The sequence below is a fragment of the Coturnix japonica genome, chromosome 7 (assembly GCF_001577835.2).
Source record: "Coturnix japonica isolate 7356 chromosome 7, Coturnix japonica 2.1, whole genome shotgun sequence".
In the NCBI taxonomy this organism is placed as follows: domain Eukaryota; kingdom Metazoa; phylum Chordata; class Aves; order Galliformes; family Phasianidae; genus Coturnix; species Coturnix japonica.
Genome location: NC_029522.1, coordinates 16,715,433 through 16,735,961, shown reverse-complemented (window position 1 = coordinate 16,735,961; position 20,529 = coordinate 16,715,433). Strand labels below are relative to the sequence as shown.

Below are 20,529 nucleotides of genomic sequence, written 5' to 3'. Positions count from 1 at the left end.
AAAATTCAACAAAACTGATAGCATAACAACATGGTAATATATGAACTCCAGTAGGATTGCCCTCAAGTAGAACATGTGAATTTGTATGTTCACAAAGCTTTACTTTGCTATCTAATTTAATTTGCTTTTCCTTCTATTATTGTAGTTGAAAAATAACAGTGCATGAGGATAGTGAGAATTTGCTGATGTATTTCAGAAAGTCATCCATCAGACTCAGTGGATAAGAAAATATGACATCAAGTTAAGAATGTGTTGCAGTTCTAGCCCTTAACTAGCTTTCTGTGTCAAAGAGGTAATGAAAAGGAAGAAAACAAAGCTCCACCATTGCACTTTTCCATTTCTCCACACTGTGTCACTCTGACTACAGGCATTCATAGGGGTGGGTGCCATTTTGTGGTGAAAGAGGTCAACTTCTCTGCTAAAAATTTTTAGTACCACTTAAAGAATGGTTATCTCAAGGGAAGTGCATTCTGATGAGCAGTTCAAGGAAATGTATCTGTGAGTCTTTCCAAAACTTAAAGCATTTTAAATTTTCACTCATTCCCACTGGTGTGTTGATTTTTCTGTCAAAATAAATCCTGAATTGCATTACATTAAATGTTATTGTTGGAGGATACATTACTAATAACTAGGATATACAGGCAAGAACAATGATTAAATATTTCATTTGTAGATGCCGTGAGTGGAGGTGTAATAAATAATACAACCAAAAGTAAAAACACTATTCCTCCCAAATCAAGCCCAGAAGTTGTACAAACTCTGTATGAAGTAATAATTTTCAAGTCTCAAAAAGATCCAGAAATCTCATAACTGTGTACCACAGTGATGTCTGATTGGAGCACATGACTCTATAGATGAAAGAAAATGAAGATTATAAACTACCATATTGAACACCATTAACTAAATAAAAGCATATACCAATACCATCTTTTGTGTACAGATCAAGCTAGACAGACTATGATCTATCCTATATTCATAGTAGGAGTGCAGTAAAGGAGAAAAATGATACATATTTCCTTACTCAGTTGTCTAGGCTGTATTTACATAGTAATAAACAAGACAGATCACTAATCACAGACACTCAGCATGCAAATAAACTAACCTTGTGAGGAACCTGAAGGTAAAGCCACTATCAAGATGCAATCTAAGGAGTAGGAACAATACAGATTTGGGGGATGGAGCATAGAGGCCACACTTGATTTCTGAACTGTCAACCAAAAGATATTTAAATGGTTTACAGAAATAACAACTGTCTGATCACCTTTTGTGTATCCACTGTAGCCACTCAGGAATTTAAAATGAAAGTTAATGTGTTTTCTCTTTTCTAAAATGTAATGATCTGAATTCACCATTTTCATTCAAAGTGTCCCCAGGCTGCCATATGTAAATGTGAGAAGGGGGAGAGGGGTCTTCCTGGCCCTGCTGTAAGTAGCTGTCGTTTCTCCTTTTCCTATGGTTGAATAGCTGATACACAGCATAAATCAAGATTTTTATCATTTGTATTTTTTTAGGAAATTAATCCCAAGAAAACAAAAGCTAAAGCTTCAGTGCAGTCATCCATAGACCCACTGCATGGCAATGTCACCACAGCAGGAAATGTGCAGAGAGATTTCACTTACACAAAATGCTCCCTCTGAAAAAATTACAGCGAGATCTGATGAGGCTCTCTCATTAGTTAGAAAAATTTAAAAGGCAGGAAGGGGGAACATTACTGTGTGAAACAATAATTCACCGATTACAGTCAGAAAACTGGGTCAGGTGGAGGTAAATAGACCCAACTCAGAATCATTAATAACTGAAATAGTGGTCTGAAAGCAAAAAAAAAACCAAGAAGCTGAAATACGAGGAGCAGCCAATTGAGAATTATATTGTCTACTTTACCCTTATTACTTTCAAGAGGGTTTATGTTTCAAAAAGTCTTTTTTAGTTGAACAGTCTGATAAGGTATCCCTAATATTAAACTAAGGCACCATAGCAATTCACATTCCTTACCCAAAAATGAAGAGACAGTGAGAGAGCCTGAAGCAGAACTGTAGAGATCCATCCATTCTCACTCTTTTGACCTGCATAAAAAGAAATACACACTTGTTTTATCCTGCACTGTACAGCACACTTTCATTGAAAATGTAGTCAGTAATGCATAAACAGTCTTATATGGTTATTTTGTTTTGGAGAACCCAAATTCCTTTTACAAAAAGCAGTGCAGAGGTCAGACAAAAACTACATACCCACCTAAGTAGCTAGAAAAGCATGTTATCATCTGTTCAGAGGAGAATCAAATTTCACTTAAAACAAAAATAAAGGAGAAAACTGGTTGTCTATTGAGCCAGTCAGGTTTCCAGGAATTCATGATAGATAGTTTTAAAAACATATAGGAAGGAAATAACCTAAATATAAAAAAAACGTTGTCTATATATTGTCGAAATTATGTTAAAAACATAAGAATTCTATTGCTTTTCAGGGCAAAAAGGGTCGCACTGGGGATGATGGAACTCCAGGCCTGAAAGGAGCAAAGGTGATCTGATTTTTCAGATTTAGGAAAAATATTTGTTACACTTCATTTCTATTAATACAGAAATTAGTCATCTTAGTAGAGCTCACATATTTTCCATCTATGACTTTTTTTTTAACTCAGCATACTCCTTTTTGCTATAGTAATGACTAAGATCCTTTAAAACAATTAAATCTAACATAAAACCACTACAATGCAAAAAGATGTATTTGGTATACTTCCCGTACCACTGAGATATCTACTCAGCTTGCCCAGAAAATGTTATCTTTTCCTTCTTTCACTGAGCCTGACATTGGATTATTCATAGGGGGAAGCAGGCCTTAATGGAATTCCAGGACAAGATGGAGTAGAGGTAAAATATATATATATATTTAATCTCCTTTTTCTCTAGTTAGCAGTATTAATTTACTTCAAGACAAAAAATAACATAGAAAACTTTAGAGCAGGAAAGATAGTGATTCTTTAACACTAGAAGTACTGAAAACACTATGATTGCTAAAAGAAAGTGAATTATTCCTTCTCACAAGGGTGAACAAGAAAAGTCCTGTCTAATAATACATAGGCTATCCTAGAAATCAAGGAAAACTTGGATATAATAATCTAAGTACATTACAGAAATTGATGCTTTGCCTATACCTTTACAGATCATTTGAACTTTTCATTTGACAAACAGGTTCCCATGTCCCTGACTCTGAATTTATTCACATATGAATCACTCTGCTTTGTTTGTTCTTATTTAATGAGTATATATTTATTATTTTGTGACTTTTTTCTTGCTTCCGTTTTAGAATGCTTCTCACTATGACAGAAATATGGATTCCAGTTGATCTGCTTTTACATAGTTAAAATTACAGAGTTAAATGATATAAATGATCATAAGATTTGATCACACGTAGAAAAGCATCTATCTTGACCAATAAATGTAGTATTTACAATCATGTTGTAATGTTTATCAGAGCTTCAGTAATCATCCATTAGAATCTGAAATGCTGTTTTTCTAGAGACTGTGAATAGCTAATAGTTTCATTTGGTCATATATCCTTAAAAACTGCTTTACTTTCTTTTCCCAGGGAAAATCTGGGTACAAAGGAGAGAAGGTACTACTTTCAGTAAAAAATTCTGTGTTTGCATTAGAATTTGATGTTACTATTTATTATGCATATTGCTATATTTCCATTAATCACTAGTGATGAACAATGACATCTCCTTACCTGGTGTTGCACAAGCTCTCACTGAGTATGTTTCCCTTCCCTTACATCACAATTGCCATAATACATCATGAAAATAACAATATTTACATCATTTTCACTTAAAGCACTCAATGAATAAGGATAATATCCTCAGTATCCATCATAAACATTTCTCTGTGTTCCTTTTAAGGGTGAAAGAGGTGAATGCGGAATCCCAGGGATAAAAGGAGACAGAGTAAGTAGCCAGAAAATTGTTAGGCTTTCAGGAAACAGTTAAAATGTAGAAAAACTACAATTCCCTGAACAACCATGATGATGGGTGTAAGGCAGAAGGTGATTGTAAAGCTGAAGAAATTTTAAAATGCACAATTTTTAAAACCAAATTGAGCAAGAATACCACTTTCTGTAACTTTCTCATTTCTTCCTATAATTCATTGGAATAATTCATAAGGCTCAAACCTGAGCATGCTTATAACAATGTTAAAATTCTAATTAACTTTTACAGAGGCAGAAGAAATCTTAATAATCAGGGATTAAGTAGTATTCAGAGGGAATGAGAGGTGAAAACGAAACAAAAATTTGTAACTCTAACACCACTCTTAAATATTTGGTGTATAATTCTTACTCTGAATTCTCATTACTGCAGTCCATTTTAAAAAATACTCAGTAAAACTCACTGACTACTGAGCCTCTCCTGGCGTTTTTTTGGTTGTTTTTTTTTGTCAATTTTAGTAATAAGATACCTAAATCAGATGATATAAGTGATTTCAACTGAATTTAAATATACACTTACCCTTCCCCCCCCCCCCCCCCACTTCTTTTTCAGGGTCCTGAAGGTCCAATTGGCCCCAGAGGTACAAGAGGGCTGCAGGTAAAAATAAATAAATATTTTAAAATATATACAAAGCTATTAAAACAACAAGACCTTGTTATTTAGAACCCCAAGTTCTGAAATAATACCATGACAGCATTCATAGAATTGAGACACTTGAGCTCAAGTCATCCAAACTCATATTAAGCAGCAAAATAAACAAGAATTTGAAGGAGCACTCTAGACAATTAAATTATTCTTACAGTAAAGTTGATCCCAAAGATTGCAGCAAATACAGCCCCATAAAAACGGAAGTTACTCATATCCCAATCACAGTGAATAACAGTTTCACTACCTGGCAGAAGTAGGTAGAAGCGCTTTCTTTTCTTTTCTTCCCAGTATTGTGACTGAAGGTCAAAAAATTTAGCCCGTAATAGAAGCTTCAGTAGATTAAGCAATAGACTGCCTTTTATAATTTCGAAATAAAAGGACAACCAAATTATCTCCCCAACACCCAGAGTAACTGAACCTATACTTGTACCAGAAAGCACAGCTTCTGTTCTGAAATGCTTGTAAATTGTATTTTCATATAAGCTATTGCAAACTAGAGATCTCTATCAAAACTACATCATTCTGAAATCTTGAAAAACCTCATTAAAACTGTTCATGTATTAATAGGGCCCACAAGGACAAACTGGAGATCAAGGGCCTGAAGGCCTACGAGGATCAAAGGCAAGAATCATATTTATTTCTTCTCTTCATCAACACTGAAAAGCACCAATACAACCCATACCATTTTTTATAGAGACTGCAGTTGAAAATAACTTTGCTAGCAGATCATATACTTTGTACATTCTAAGAGGTTACTAAAAAAGGCCTTTTTTTTTTTTTTTGCTCATAATATTGTGTTCAAGTTCAACTCAGCCTCTGTTCTCCCATCATTACATAACCAACAAAAATACAAAGAGGCATCATTAGATTAATAACTACAGATTACATAGCTAGAAAGATTATCAAGGATATTCTTTTGCATCATGTCTAGAGTTTCTGCTGGCCAGCAGTTAATTGTATGCTAGCTTAATGTGATTGAAAACTGTATTATCACATGTAAAACAAAGTATTTGGTTATTTCTGATTGGTATCACTTTGTACAAAAAATAGCTATGCTCTTAGTAAAGGGAGTATTGATTAATGAGAGAGAGAAGATAAGAAGTGTATGATGATACCAATGGATTGAAATTACAGATATACAAAAAACAAATTTCAAAATCTGTTCTTTTATGACAAATGGATTATTTTTCCATCCTTTTGAAAGGGTGAAAGAGGTCTCCCTGGGCTACCTGGCTTACCTGGAGAGACTGGAATAGGACTGCCAGGCCCAAAGGTACAAACATCTTTCTTCTTCCACATTATGTGCTTTATAGGCTGAGAACAAAAGCTGAGACAGCTGAGATAATATACTTCATGGTATATGAGAAACTTCAAGCCCCAGAATATATTTCTTTTTCCAATTAATACTGTAAATGTAGAATGAGATTGTCCTCTAATGCTGTGGGATGCTCCAGTTCAGTGCTTGTTGGGCTGTGCAAGTCTGAAGATGCTCAGACCTTCTCTGCCACTCCTGTATTCAACTACATCAAATATTGCAAATACAGAATATCCAATGAGTATTTTTGTGCTACACATACAAATTTCTAAATAAGGTATTTTTAAAATATATTTTTGTTTGAAGGGTGATGCTGGTTTGACAGGAAGACCAGGCCCTGTTGGCCCACCTGGAGTTGGTGAGCCAGGAATTCTGGTATGTCTGTTTCTTTTTTGGAGAGGGGGAAGTGGTAAAGAAAGGGAGACTTATCAGTGCTTTCATAAATAAGAGATACATATTTATATGTTGACATTCCTTTCTTTAACTAGCTCTCTCCATCATATGTAGTGTTCTTTCTGACTTTCAGTTTCCTCAGTAAACTGAAGATGTTTTCAATTCCTTGACTTTTCTAATTATCTAAGATTCTGAACTATGAAAAAATAACACCTTAAGCAAAGCCATACAAATATTCCATGTTGTATATCTTTCTGAGTGTATGGGAAATCACAGCTAGAACCACTGATTAATCAGCTGAGGCAAGTGTTGGGTCAGCTGTGGGAGCACAGGTGAGAGTAATCTAGCTGTGCTTCCCGAAGGGGTGGACTTAGACTCCATCTCCTCTGAGACCTCATTTAAGGACTGACCACCACTGAGGCAGCATCTCTTGGAGATCACTCCCCAGTGGAGACTGCCTCAGCTTTCTGATTAAGGCATCGACATTGGTGAGTTTTCTTTTGCTAATAACCTTTGACTATTTACCACCATCTTGGTCAATACCTTTACAATTAGCCACCCTTACACTGAGTCTTTTCAATAACAGTACTGAGAAAAAAAACCCTCTTCTAGGGGAGGAGCAGGCTGTGATGTGCACCTTTGTTAGCCATGGCATCTATATTAACGTGATAAGAGAAACTGGTTGTTGAAAGTTTGTGTTTTTAAGAAAATTTACTTGTGAATATGTTTGTCACAGTGTTCTTTTTATGGTTGAATGCCATGCAATTAGCTTTACCTGAAAACAAGACATAGTTCTAATGCTGCACACAGAACAATTTTCAAGCCTATTTATACTACACAGAGTAAACCAAGCCCAACCTACTGCCATTCTGTGATGTATATGCAATCTCAAGGAGTAAAACAGATAAAAACAAAACAGATGCAGGAAAGCACTGTGAAACAGGCTAAATATATGCAGGTTTTGAGCTTTCATTTAAGAAGTTTGGTTGTCTTACTTGCCCCTTGTGTTACTATGAGATCTGCTTTTAGAAAGAGAAAAAACATGGTATTGTTCTTGTCACTGATTGCCATTACACTTCTATATTGTGATAGGCTTTCTTCAGTTTCATTCTGCGTGGACTTTAATGTAGTTCTTCTTCTCTCATGATTATACTGGTGCATTAATAAGAATTAGTAACAATTTGGAAACTAAACTAAAGTGGAGGGAGTAAAAACTTCAGAAATATAAGGAAAAATAATTGCTGCTACATACTGTGTGACTAATAAGTAACCAGAGAAGTAATACTGTCAGCCTTGTTATTGCTGCAGGCCAAAATGCTCATCAATGATTCACTGTGAATATCACTATATTATTTCAACAGGTTATAACTACATACAGACATTTAAAGACATGCTTATAACCTACAATGACACAGAATGTGCTGCTGTTGATTTGACTGATGAATGCATATTTTGGACCATTTTATACTTCTGTTAACAGGGGCCTCAAGGACCACAAGGTATTCAAGGAGAACGAGGTTTACCAGGAGAAGGGCTTCCAGGAGCAAAGGTACTGCAGTTGAAGTGTTCTAAGAGCAGAACAACATCATTACATGAGCACGTGCCAAAACGAGTTCACAGCAGACAAGAGAACCTGATAAATTAGCTTTTAAATAATAATAAAACATAGCTTCAGTTAATCAAGTAAAATATCAGTGAGTTCAGTTGGTCAGAACAGAACATCTAGGCAAAGATAGCGTCTTGGACCTCTAAAACAGGTATTTAATTCCCCTGGCACTTTATTTGCAGGACTGAAGCCAGGAAAGAAGCTGTAATTGTAAAAGAGCCTCTAGTCTGTGTCTTAAGATGAACTATTATAAAAATGATTCCCTAGATGAAAATTATGCCTTTTTGTTGTTGCTTTTTTTTAGTCCTTATATACAGGGACTCTTGCTCTCACTAATATCAGGCTACTAAGCTTAAGTATCTCGGCCACTGGCTTATGTATTTTAGCAAATGGCTGAATTCAGTTTGTGGGTGAAACTCTCAGTCTTGGCTGCCATTTTGTCTTTTTGTTACAAGTGACACAGCTGTTCCAAAACAGATACTTTCCAAGGCCTTCTAGGTGGCTTTGACTTGAGTAATGCTGCTTCAAATTGAGCTTATTTCTTAACTGCTTTCCTGGGAAATGCACTGGTTAAGTGTTTATTGTAGTAAAAAAGGAAATCTAAAGTAGTAAACTTCAATATGTTGTACAAAAGCCTCCTAGTGGGCTTCTTAACACCTCACTGTATGATGGTTAGTTATATTTTTTTTTTATCAGTCTTATGTTTTAACGTAGTTTTAAGTGTTATGTGATACAGCCTCAACCCTACAAAGCAAAGAGTTCCTTTCTCCCATACATCTGTGCTGTAGGTCCACTCATTTTTATTCACCCACCACAGCATTTTTGGTTGGGAAAACAATAACAAATCTGTTTAATAGATGGAGGCATCTATTGTTCCCTTACTAAGAATCTTAGCATTTTTGCTTTGCACAGTACTGTATTCAGCTGGGTTAAAATCTAACTGCTGCTAGCATCATTATCTCTTAAAATGTGAAATATTTATTTTATTATGGATTACATAAGTTACCTAGCCTCACTGTTGATGGCTTATTTTCACTTAATGGGTCTTATCAATGAAAACAGAAAGAAATTGAAGTAAGTACATTCAGAAATCACTGTATTGTCACTGCAGTATCAATTCATGTGGGCAGAAATAGTGCAACTAACAAGTAGTGTACAGCAACAATGTGCAGTGGAAACAATTATGAAATAATGTGTGATCTTACTGAAACTTTTGAGCACTTGGGACAAACAGAATAAATTAGCCAAAGGGGAATTCTGCCAGTTTTACTGGAATACTTGATTTGGGGTTAAAAAAAAAAAGTTTATTTTTACTGCCAAATCTGACCTGAAGACAAGCATGTATCAACAGAGTCTATACACGTATTTCTAATTCTGTCAGTGTATGCCAAGTATGTCAGATCTACAGTTTTAAATGTATTTTAGGCAGGTGCTTTCTTAATCTAAAACAAATTGTACATTTGCTTTCTTTCAGCAGAGTGTTTTTGCTAGCAACTTGCAACACAGTTCAGTGAAATGAAAAATATAAGCAAGTGTTCCAAACCAGCAAGTTTAAGAATGTTCTTTTAAGCAAAAGTTCATGTGATGTTTTTCAGTCGAAGGTAAAAAAAAGGTTGAAACTGGTTGGAAGGGAGAGCCCATCTGGGGAATAGCTTCATTGCCTTGAGTGATTGAGGCAATCTGCACAAGCTAGCAATCTGTCTGTACATGTTTTATTAACAGAAATTAAAGAAATCACTTTTTCCTTATTAATAATCTACATTTTCCTTAAGACCACTGTACTGTAAATGAATGTTTTAAAACAATATTTATAAATGCATTTCTATGATGATATGAGTTGGTCTTGTCTTTATTCTGGAAAAATTCTTAGTAGCAGCTAGATCTTCACTCTCGCGCTTTAATGAGAATAATCCATGAGACAAGTCAGTAGGAGTTGGTTTAGCCTCAGAACTCAGTCCTGCTGACACTTAAGTCAGCTGTGGTTTTGACACTGATTTGAAGGGATGCAGGACAGGACCCAGAACAATCAAAGTGAGCAAAAAGGTTTAAAAAGAAAAAATGTGTTTTGTTTTTTTTAAAAAAAAGCTTGTTCAGCTCTTTGTCAGTTTCAAACAGCAGAGCAAGCTCATTTGAAAAGACAATCTCTTTGGTGTCCTGGAAAACAGATCCAGGAACTTCTGGTCCTCATTTCAATTTTTGAGATGACAGAGCAAACTGTGTCTCTAGTTACTTCAAAGAGAACAGCTGTGCATTTCTATAGCTACCATGTTATTTTTTCATGTAGGGAGACCGTGGTTTTGATGGACCAAAAGGACCTCGTGGACTTCCAGGCATCAGCATAAAAGGTGAAAAGGTGAGTAATACATACATCAAGGGATTAGCAAAGTGCCAATGAATCTGCACAATACAGCCTTGATATTCACTACAAACAGTGCAGTGAGGCAAGTCAGTCAAAGATGACCATAGACAACAAGGTATTTTGTTAACAAATTTGTGCTCAGGAAATTCTCCCAGCATGTTTAAATGTTTCATATTAAAATAAAAATATTAACAAAAACTGATTCTGTGAGAATGTTATGTTTTAGAATGGAGGAGAAAAAAAGACTATCAGTTGTTAGCAGCAGCAGAACCAGGAGGGAATAGGTGCATATATTTAAGATAAGGTCACATCCTCAGCTTTGCTAGCTTAAGGAGATGTTAAGTCAACATGACTAGCATAGGAGCTGTCACAGATTATATCTTGATGCAACTAACCAGCTGCACTTTGCCAGGGTGAATTTGGTCCACCTGGTTTACCAGGACCAATAGGATTACCTGGAATTGGAATTCAAGGAGAGAAGGTATGGTCTTCACTTTTCCCTCACTCCACAGCTAAATGTCTAATAACAGAATATGCTTTATTTTTAGTAATTAATTAGATGATATTTTCAGGGAGTGGAAGGCCCCAAAGGACCTCCAGGCTCTAGAGGGCTACCAGGACAGGGACTACCTGGACCAAAGGTTAGAGAATTTTATGATGTAAAAAGTCTTTCTCATGTTCTCTGAATAAGAAATGGTCTGTCTCTATATGCTTGTTCAAGGGCTCAACATCTGAATTAGTTGCAGGAAATTAATAAAGAAAATAATGTTATTAAACTGTAAAGCAGTTGTGACTCCACTGAGAAGACCTGATGAACCTATGGCTTAGCTCTCTGTTTTGTCTCAGCTCGCCACAAAAGCTTTTGAGGTACCAAATATCAGCTATTAAACTGTACTTTTTCTGGTATTTTTCCCAGCAAGTGAGGTCTGATCTGGACTTGAAATTTCATCATGTAGGCAGGTGCAGTAAATCAATTCCAAAAAGTTACTGCACTTAACATAAAAGAATACCAACATTTCAAGACTATCTTTTTATTCTTAATGCAGTGTTTATTTTCCAGAAAAACAAAAAACATGCATAGCTTACAGATTAGCTGCCTTTAATTCTGCTGCCTGTTTTCTCACCTGATTTTGTGAATTTACTGTTTCTAGTAGTCAAGAATGGTCTAAGATAAAATGGAGATTACCACTTATTATTGCTGAATTGTTAGTTGGAAACATTGTTGATGTATAATTACAGATTTAATCATTATTTACACCTGCAACACTTTGGTGACAGCTCAGAAGGTGCCCAGGGATCTTGAAATTTTTAATCTTTGTGATTGTGTTCTTAACAAATTACACTAAAGGTAATATCACACTATTATTTTCTTTAAATATAATCAACCAGGAATTTGCTTTTGTATTTTTTCATGACAAAGCTCTTAATTTCTACTTAAGGGTGAACAAGGCTTGCCAGGAGAGACTGGAGTACCAGGAGAAAGAGGTATTGGAGAGCCTGGTTCTAAGGTATATTATTAATAGATGAATTTATTCATTTGGGTTTGAGAATTTGTGCTTCTTGAGTGTCCTTTCTGTGGATGTGTAAAAATAATTCTAGAAATAAACTGTTGAACAATTAGACATTTCCTTTTTTTGTAATAAATGAGTTGTTATTATACAGAGAAAAACAAGACTTGAGTTCATATGCATAAATGGTTCATATAAATACATATACAGTTTAGTAGCCTTAAAAATACATAAATAGATTTACTTGATTTGGAGTCTGCATTTAATAGAAAGACTTACTTTTATTGATGTCAGGGTGAGCCAGGCCTTCCAGGATTGGCAGGTCTGCCTGGCCTTCCAGGAGAAGATGGAGCCCCTGGACAAAAGGTTGGTTCATTTCTCTCTGCAGCCCACCTCCTTCCCTTCATGCATTCTTACTGTTCGCTCTATGCTGATATCCAAACCTAGAAGAGAAGATCTTCACGGACATGGGAAAAAGTAGCACATTTTGGACAAAAAAAAAAACAACAAACTCAAACATGTTTTCTAGGGAAACTTTTCTAATTTTGGGGATGTTGGTGGTTGTGTTATCTTACTTACAGCTGGCTTTTTTCAATTCACTAAATTCCCTGCTTATAAGAGCACTAAAATGGCTACAGGCAACATTTAGTAGCTTTCCAATGATGAACAGAAAACTTCGTGTATTTTTATATTATGTACTCAGAGTGTTCTGTCATTGTATGGGAACTGTTGACCTGAACCACTGATTGATCGCTTGAGGCAAACACCAAGTCAGCCTTGGGAGCACAGGTAAAGGCAATTCAGTGTTTTACCAGAAGGGGTGGAACCTGGTTCCACCCTTCCTAGACCCTATTTAAGGGCTGACTTCCACTGGGTAGGATCTTTCTGGAGATCCCTCCTTGGTGGAGAATTTCATCTTTGGAACTGGGTGAGCATTCCTTCTCTTCTTGTTCCTTTGCTATCTCACTACAGTACTCTTTCCAACTGTACTTTTTGACTGTACAATCAATAATTAGGAAATATGCTACCTCATTTCCACACAGATTTTTACTGTAGTTACTTCTGAATATGGGAAGAAAATTGAGCCCACTGAATCAGTGGGAATTGTTCCTATGACTTTAAAAAGCCTGTGATTTTAACAAGCTTATTCAGGTAATTATAGAGTTGACCTTGCACTGTTATCTATGTAGTTTTCTGAGATAGTGCTTTGAATTTTTTTTTTTCATTCCAGGGTGAACCAGGATTACCTGGTCTTAGAGGTCCTGAAGGTGTTCCAGGTGTTGGAATACAGGGTGAAAAGGTAAGAATATTTTATTAAAGGAAACACTCTAAAAGGAGACATTCTAAAGCTCCAGGAATAGGCTTAAGTGGCTTGCCAGTGAAAGCTATGGGAAGAACCTATGTTCAACAGCTGCAGTATAGCACTTCACCGTGTTGCATTGATATTTACAATTTCAGATAATACAGTATTTCAGTATGTATGACATATCTGTTTCTGTAGGGAGATCAAGGCCAGAGAGGAATACGTGGATTAACAGGACCAACAGGAGTGCCTGGGCCTGCAGGAGCTAAAGTATGTTCATTATCACACTGTGTGTGTAAAGCAGCCCTCCAGAACTCTATCCTAGATTTCAGAAATAATCTGCATGAAATGAACTTACCTCTTAACAAATAACTTCCAAAAAAATCCCATGTTCAGTTATGGTTTTCCTAAGACAAACCGCAGTCATTATAAACATCCAGAAGTGTATTTATAAAACTTTACATTCAGCATGTTGCTTCCTTTGGAAGGGAAGAAATGAATTGAAAAAAAGTTAGAGGATACTAATAGTGCCATTCTATGCTGAAATACTTGGGAAGACAGTACAGTGTCTGGCATACACATATGGATCACAACTTCATTTTCCCTTACACTGGTCAGACTCATGGCTGATATTCTTTTACCAATTTGCAGTTCGAATTCTCACTGAAAGTGAGAGAAAGGCTATGCCAAGTTTATCTTCCAGTTTCTTATTGAGTCTTTTGCTATTAATTCATACAACAGTGAATATTTCCACATTAAAAGAAAAAAAAAAAACAAAACAAGAGGTAATAAATTATACTGAAGGGACTATTTGGAAAAAATCTGTTGTAACAAGAAAAAATACATTTTTTTTCTTGTATTAATACACAGCTGGACAGGAGGCTTTCAGTGCTGGATGTGCTGTGCCAAGTCTAGAATGTACTAAGAAAATTATTTCTAGTAATACATATTTATTCAGGGACTGAGAGGAATGTCATTTCCATTGAGAAATTAGAACTATACTGATTATCAGTTCTTCAATGTTTAGATTTCACACAGAATATAAATAAAACATTAAAACTTCTGACAGAGCTTGAATTAAATATGCACAGATGTTTTCTCAGAGATCCCTGTACTACTTTCAGGGAATAAAAAAACATTGTTTTCACTCTCATTCCTTCACTGCAGGGAGAACCTGGTGTACCAGGTCGTCTTGGAATGCCAGGCCCTCCTGGAAGAGCTGTGCCTGGACCAAAGGTAATATCTTCCTAGTATTTCTAAATCCTAGTACTTTTTAAAGTGTGAAAACTGTGTAGAGTAGGCCATACTACTATTCATGTAAATAATTTCAGCCTTAAGAGTTTAAATAAAACTTATTTCCTATCAGTAGTTATGCATTGTATCTGTTGTAGTTACCACCATGGCTTGTTATTAACTGTTTGCCAACTTGAAGTGTAGGCTATGTATAATCTTGTCTTTGAGAGCCTTAGCACCAAAATACTTCTGCTTTTAGCATTTATCTTAAATACATGCATTCGTATATTTTTATATATAGTGTTTTTATAACAAAATGTAAGGGAAAAAAGCAATCACTGGTGGTTAATAGAATGTGCAAATATGGTACATGTTTTCTTCATTGCAGGGTGACATTGGCCCACCTGGTCTTGCTGGACCAATTGGAGAACCAGGTCTTGGGATGCCTGGGGCAAAGGTAGCTCCTAAATTGATAAACTAATTTCTGATAGATCTGCAGAATAATGCAATATCTCAGTGAAGCAACAGCCTATCAGCAGAAGTGGTCAAGTGTTATGCAATACTTGCTGAATATATTGTACTACATTGCTATGGTATAAGGATTTGCAGAGTCAGATGACCATGGAGAGTTGATCTTTCAGACTCCATGAATCATAAGCTTTCAGATGGCAGGGAAAAAAAAGTTTTTAATTTACAGTGAATGAATACAGTGAGGGCACATGATTTATGTGCTCACAGCTGCTTTTTCTGAGCAGGTTTTAGATAAACTGCTCCATTTCTAATTATGGCAAGGTATAATATGTAGGTTCCAAACATATCTCAGAACATGAGCCAATCCAGTCATGTGAGAAGAGATTCCTTGAGTAGTGAAACATGAAAGAGTAGCTAATCTCTAAGGACTTCTCTCTAGTGCTTATATAGTACTTTCTCAGTGTTATAATCTAATGTTTATCATGCTTTAAACTAAGCAAATTTGACAATATTGTTGAGTATTGTCCCTGTCCCCTGCTCTCTGACTGATCGTAAGCCCTAAAAGCTCTTTAATTTTGGCTGCACTCAGCATTTTTCCATTAATAAGTTCTTCATTGTTTGCTATCAGTATTAGTGCTTTTGCTTCACTGTCAGATATCTGTGCCAACCTGTACAGGGTAAAACCTTCTACGGCTTTTTTAATAAAGTTTCTGTATGGGCATTTTCTTGGCATTATTATGCATAGCCATATTTTGGGCTGTTGCAGAGACAAACATGGTCATCCACCCATATCATCCATTCAGGTTCAACTCAGAGCAGCTTTCAGCTGTCCATCAGGATGGATTTATGCATTCAAAATTAGAATAATGGTAATTGTAAGAAGATAATGCAACTGAATCTGTTCCTTCTTAAATATAAATCATAGTAACAGCAGACAGATCTAAAAAAAGATTCCTGACTTAAAAATGAAAGGTATCATATTTCCTTAGAGCTATTAAATATTCTAGTTTTAATCTGGTATCATGTAGTACAGACAACCTACAGTAATAATTTACAGTAACAAACACACACACATAGGTAGATAAAAATCAACTTACATTATCTCTGACAAAGAAATTTCATGCTCGTGGAGCATTTCCTGCTAGCAGCTGCTTTGGCAGTCATCTCATCTGTTTTTCCTGCTTTCATCAGGGTGATCGAGGCCTTCCAGGACTCCCTGGGCCCTATGGACCAAAAGGAGATGGTTACCCTGGTCCACCTGTAAGTTTACAGATGTTTCTTTTGTTTCTTTTTAATGTGAATTGGGAACAAATAGGTAAAACAAAGTGATTTGCCTCTATTGTTGATGTGCCAGGAAAGATTTATTTGTATTTTAGGCTCTTCAACTGTGGTAATGCAATTTAGCATGGAGGGAAAAAGAAATAGTCTTCTGTATTAGTCCAAGACCTTACAAGTCCCTTAATCCTTATGATTATACAATGCAAAATATTCCAATAGGAGAACTTTTTTTATAGTATTACTGAGGTTTCAATCAGTTCCTTCAAAATCTTAGTGTAGGTTACTATCTTCTGCCCAGCCACCCAGAATTTTAAGCCCAAACAGAAGAATATAGCCCAACTGAACAGCTGTGTCCACAGACACAAGTATGAACTCTGGGTGACCTATCAATCTTCCAGAACCACTGAAAAAGCAGCTACTATCCAGAGTCAAACAAGCAATCTGTCCTCAGTTCTATTCATTGGGATGCTGATGGTGGCACAAGGAACTGGCTGACTTACTTTACAGCTGTTTACAAAAGTCTGTACTGGTAGTTAGGAAAAATGCCTGCAGAAAGGATACAAAGAGAAAAAACTCTCTGCTCTTCTCCCTCAAGAGAACATGTGTATGCAGCACTGGCCCCACATAGCCTGTTCCACCAGCCCTGGCTTTGTCATGCTGGCTAGAGTTTGGTTATGTACTAGCATTTATTTGTGCTGAAGACAACTGTATAAATGCATACAAACAGGAGGAGTAAAAATTAGTGAACGTTGAAGTGGAAATTTGAAGCTGAAGCATGTCTTGACATTTTAGTGCAATCCAATCCTATAACTGCTTTTGCATTAGGTGCTCTGGATTAGACTCCTGACACATACTGGTCTCTTGCTTGAGGTAGAACACACATACAACCACCACTGACAACTTTTGGCTTATTCAAGTGGAGTTTAACCACAGTGACCCTGCAGAGCCAATGTATTCAAGATACAAGCCATACTGTGAATAAATGCATGTAGTTAACACAGCTTGAAATTAATATTCTGTCTCTGCATACAATTTTCAGGGCTTGCCAGGCCTTCCTGGGTTTCCTGGTGAGCAAGGCCCTGATGGAGTTGGACTACCAGGACCTAAGGTACAGATCTTAACTGCAAAGAAAGTAAATGCATGCATATACTCCATGTACATATAGTTCCTACCCATAGATCATAGGTAGATAATCTTTTTCATACAGCTTTAATTTACTTGTCAGTAAATAAAAGGTAGATACCATAGAAGATATTCAAGCTTCAGTTCAAAACTTGTCTTGATGGTGACTGTAGGCTTACTTGAATACAGCTAATTAATAGATTGACTGAAACTAGTTAAGCACACCTAATTGTCTCTTAAAAGACTAAACATATTTTTTCACTCTCATCAGTCTGTCTGAAGGCACTAACAAGAAAAGCACACTAGAGCTGTACCAGTGTGAATACAGTCTGACAGACAGATTATTGCTGACTTGCAGAAATTGGAGTTTATTTTGTGATATGGGAATTGTGTGCCTCTCTAACTATTGCACAACTGACTGTGCATGTCTTAATATGCGTAGACCACTAGCCACTGTAAAACCCCAATATCCTCCTTATTCTGCCTGTAGTATTCATGGTTTAGCGCTGTTTATATTTAAAATGATCTGTTCAATAATTTTTCTCACTTTGTCCTACTTGAGTACAGCAGATGCTAATAATTCTAGAGGTAAATCAAACTTTGTATTCACTACTTATTTTTTAAAGTATCCATTTTCAGGGTGATCCTGGTAGTAGAGGACCAATGGGTCTCCCAGGTCCACCAGGAGAAGGTCTGCCAGGACCAAAAGTAAGCCATTTAAACACATCTTTTATCTTTTCTGGAAAATAAAAGTACAGTATAAAAATTCGTAATCATGCATACAGATATGTATGTTTTGTCTTCATACTACACTAGAAACAAGTAATCCAATAGATAACTGAGAAATAGTGTCTTCATTTTGTATAGTATCAAAAACATTTCTGCTAACCAGCCTTAAGCCACTGTCTTTTTCCCTGTCTTTTTCCTACTGCGGAAGAGAAATTATAGGGTGATAATCTTGCAGCAAAATGTTTAACTCCTTCAGGTTGGCTCCAATTTGGTAGCAAACATTTCTTCTACTGTTTGTCCTGACCTACAATTACTTGTCTGGCAAACAATCAGTGCCTATCCTGTTTTTAAAGCTACAGGCAGATTGCTGAGCTATTCTAGAATTCTTCCCATCATTTTTTCCCCCCACTCAATAAAGTAAATCAGTAATATTTTAACGTAAATGTGATTAGAATGTACACCATGAAAAATGCCTGGAAATGAACAATTTTCCTTAGAGAATGGAATTTTTTTGCTTCTACAGCTCAACTTCAGAAGTCTATTAATACAAGAGAGCTGTTTCTAAATATGAACGTTACTGTAAAAGAACTAAGCCATGACAGAATTAAGGATTTTGCAACATCATAATGTATCACACAGTGTGGCTTCGTTCCCCACACACGACTAAGTGCATGGCTAAGCAATAGGAAAGCACAAATCCCACTTCTATTTCACTATACAAATGATCCTTACAAATGGAAGAAACTGAGAGTTTCACACAAGGATGCTAGAACAGCAGTATGGGTATAAAATTAATACTGTACTGTCTGTTTTCCTATGAGAAACTTAAACTGTAATTTTTCTAGAGTTCTTTTAAAAGCCAGCTTGTACATTAGCTGCAAGAGATTATTTACAGTGCCACATAAAGGATAAAAAAAAAAAAAGTTGTCGTCAGCCAGAGCAGTCTTATCTTCCTACTTTCAAAATGATATTAAATGTGGAAGAGGACTCACAGGAAATTAGGCAGTCATATAGAAATATACTGTGCATCTTCATTATGAGTGGTGAATTTAACACTTGCAGGGTTTCTTTCTAGGGAGCCACAGGACGCCCAGGGCTGCCTGGCCCTTTAGGACCTCCAGGTGAAGGCATTCAAGGAATTAAGGTAAGATGACTCTGCTGAATGTTCGATCTGACCATCGCAGCATTAAGGAATTAAGAAACAAACCTCACATTCTTGTTTCTTACATTATAAGAGAGCCAGAAGTTGGACAATGAGAAAGTTAATATGAACATCTACAAATTATGTTCTATATCTGCTGCTGTTAACAATAAAAAGCCCAAAGATTTATGAGCTGAGGGAGGAGGAATTTTCAGAGGAAGATGGACTCACAGAATGAGACAAAATGAAAAATAACGTTCCCTCTTTCCCAGTCTCTCATGCCCATGGAAACACCTTGAAATAGCTGCATGGATTACCACCTACAGTAGAAGAATATCATTAATCCCAGACCTGGGTGTAATATTCCATTTTCCCCATAATTTGTACTTTTACTCAAAACATAAAAGAGATGCAAGAGACAGAAGAAAGGAGGAACGAGAAGGAATAAAGTAGGTTGGAAAGAGGGAACAGGGGAATTAGATAACAATCAAGCAGATTTCAAATATATATTTTTAGAGTAAACATACTATGGAAGTGTTTGAGGTAAGCCATTACTATGCCTCAGGTGTGTCAAGATAGTTGTTAAAATGCAGTTGAAACACTTTGCTTAAACATTCAAAATAAATACATTATGAATGACTACAAAGGGTTAACATCGCTACCTGGATTATCATTAGGGGGAACCAGGAATTCAAGGAATGCCAGGACCACGAGGCCCCCCTGGAGAAGGGCTATTGGGACAGAAGGTATGATATCGAAATTAGAGAGAATGCCTGAGACCTGAGCCAACATACTACAATGACTGAAGATGTGAATTCTTTGAAAAGGGGATCAAGATTGAATGAAACTTCAACTGTTCACATGATCCTTTTAATATTTAACAGCAGCATCTCTGCACTGAATATTTTGATATCATGAGGTTTATCTGCTAGTGCAGTTAGAGATACAGATCTTGTCTTTAACATTGTTGCCTTTTATTTATCCACGGTTGTACAAAATTTCAGTATTTCCTTTGTTTGCTATTCTGAACGCCTTCCTAGGCCAAAAGGCTTCTCAGAATGTTTCCATCACCCAATCCAAATCTACCTGGTCCCTTCTCAGTTTCCCTGCTGCGTCTTAGTTTCCTCAAACACATTCACTTCAATCATGCAGTATTCCAAGAAACATCCCTCTCTCCATGTACTTGTTGTTTGGGATGTTTCATTTTTCAAACTGCTTGAGCTGTATATTCCACAAGAATAGTCAATAGTACAAGTTATTCACAAAATTCAGATAGTAATAAATTTAAACAGTCTCTAATGAAGATTTCTAACTCTTGCCAGAAGCTGAAGGTGAATTTAACAAAGGCAGCTAGAAATAAATGTGAGAAATGTAATGAAAATTGATTTAGACTTTGTCTGCTTACATACATGACTTCCAAGGGAGATCGAGGAGCAACAGGAGAAAA

The 20,529-nt window shown here is 36.2% G+C and overlaps 1 protein-coding gene across 1 annotated transcript in view; it reads left to right on the top strand.

The window, feature by feature from the left end:
• LOC107316727 (collagen alpha-1(XXVIII) chain-like) overlaps positions 1–20,529 on the top strand; it is a 41,249-nt gene that overhangs the window by 4,135 nt on the left and 16,585 nt on the right. The window contains exons 5-27 of the mRNA XM_032446066.1: positions 1,365–1,424; positions 2,462–2,515; positions 2,820–2,864; positions 3,583–3,609; positions 3,893–3,937; positions 4,529–4,573; positions 5,192–5,245; positions 5,829–5,897; positions 6,246–6,314; positions 7,813–7,881; positions 10,223–10,291; positions 10,710–10,778; positions 10,870–10,938; positions 11,737–11,805; positions 12,100–12,171; positions 13,037–13,105; positions 13,307–13,378; positions 14,276–14,344; positions 14,730–14,798; positions 16,004–16,072; positions 17,130–17,198; positions 17,852–17,920; positions 19,017–19,085. Of these exons, the coding sequence (XP_032301957.1) occupies positions 1,365–1,424; positions 2,462–2,515; positions 2,820–2,864; positions 3,583–3,609; positions 3,893–3,937; positions 4,529–4,573; positions 5,192–5,245; positions 5,829–5,897; positions 6,246–6,314; positions 7,813–7,881; positions 10,223–10,291; positions 10,710–10,778; positions 10,870–10,938; positions 11,737–11,805; positions 12,100–12,171; positions 13,037–13,105; positions 13,307–13,378; positions 14,276–14,344; positions 14,730–14,798; positions 16,004–16,072; positions 17,130–17,198; positions 17,852–17,920; positions 19,017–19,085 (1,440 nt within the window). The remainder of the gene's footprint in view (positions 1–1,364; positions 1,425–2,461; positions 2,516–2,819; positions 2,865–3,582; positions 3,610–3,892; positions 3,938–4,528; positions 4,574–5,191; positions 5,246–5,828; positions 5,898–6,245; positions 6,315–7,812; positions 7,882–10,222; positions 10,292–10,709; positions 10,779–10,869; positions 10,939–11,736; positions 11,806–12,099; positions 12,172–13,036; positions 13,106–13,306; positions 13,379–14,275; positions 14,345–14,729; positions 14,799–16,003; positions 16,073–17,129; positions 17,199–17,851; positions 17,921–19,016; positions 19,086–20,529) is intronic.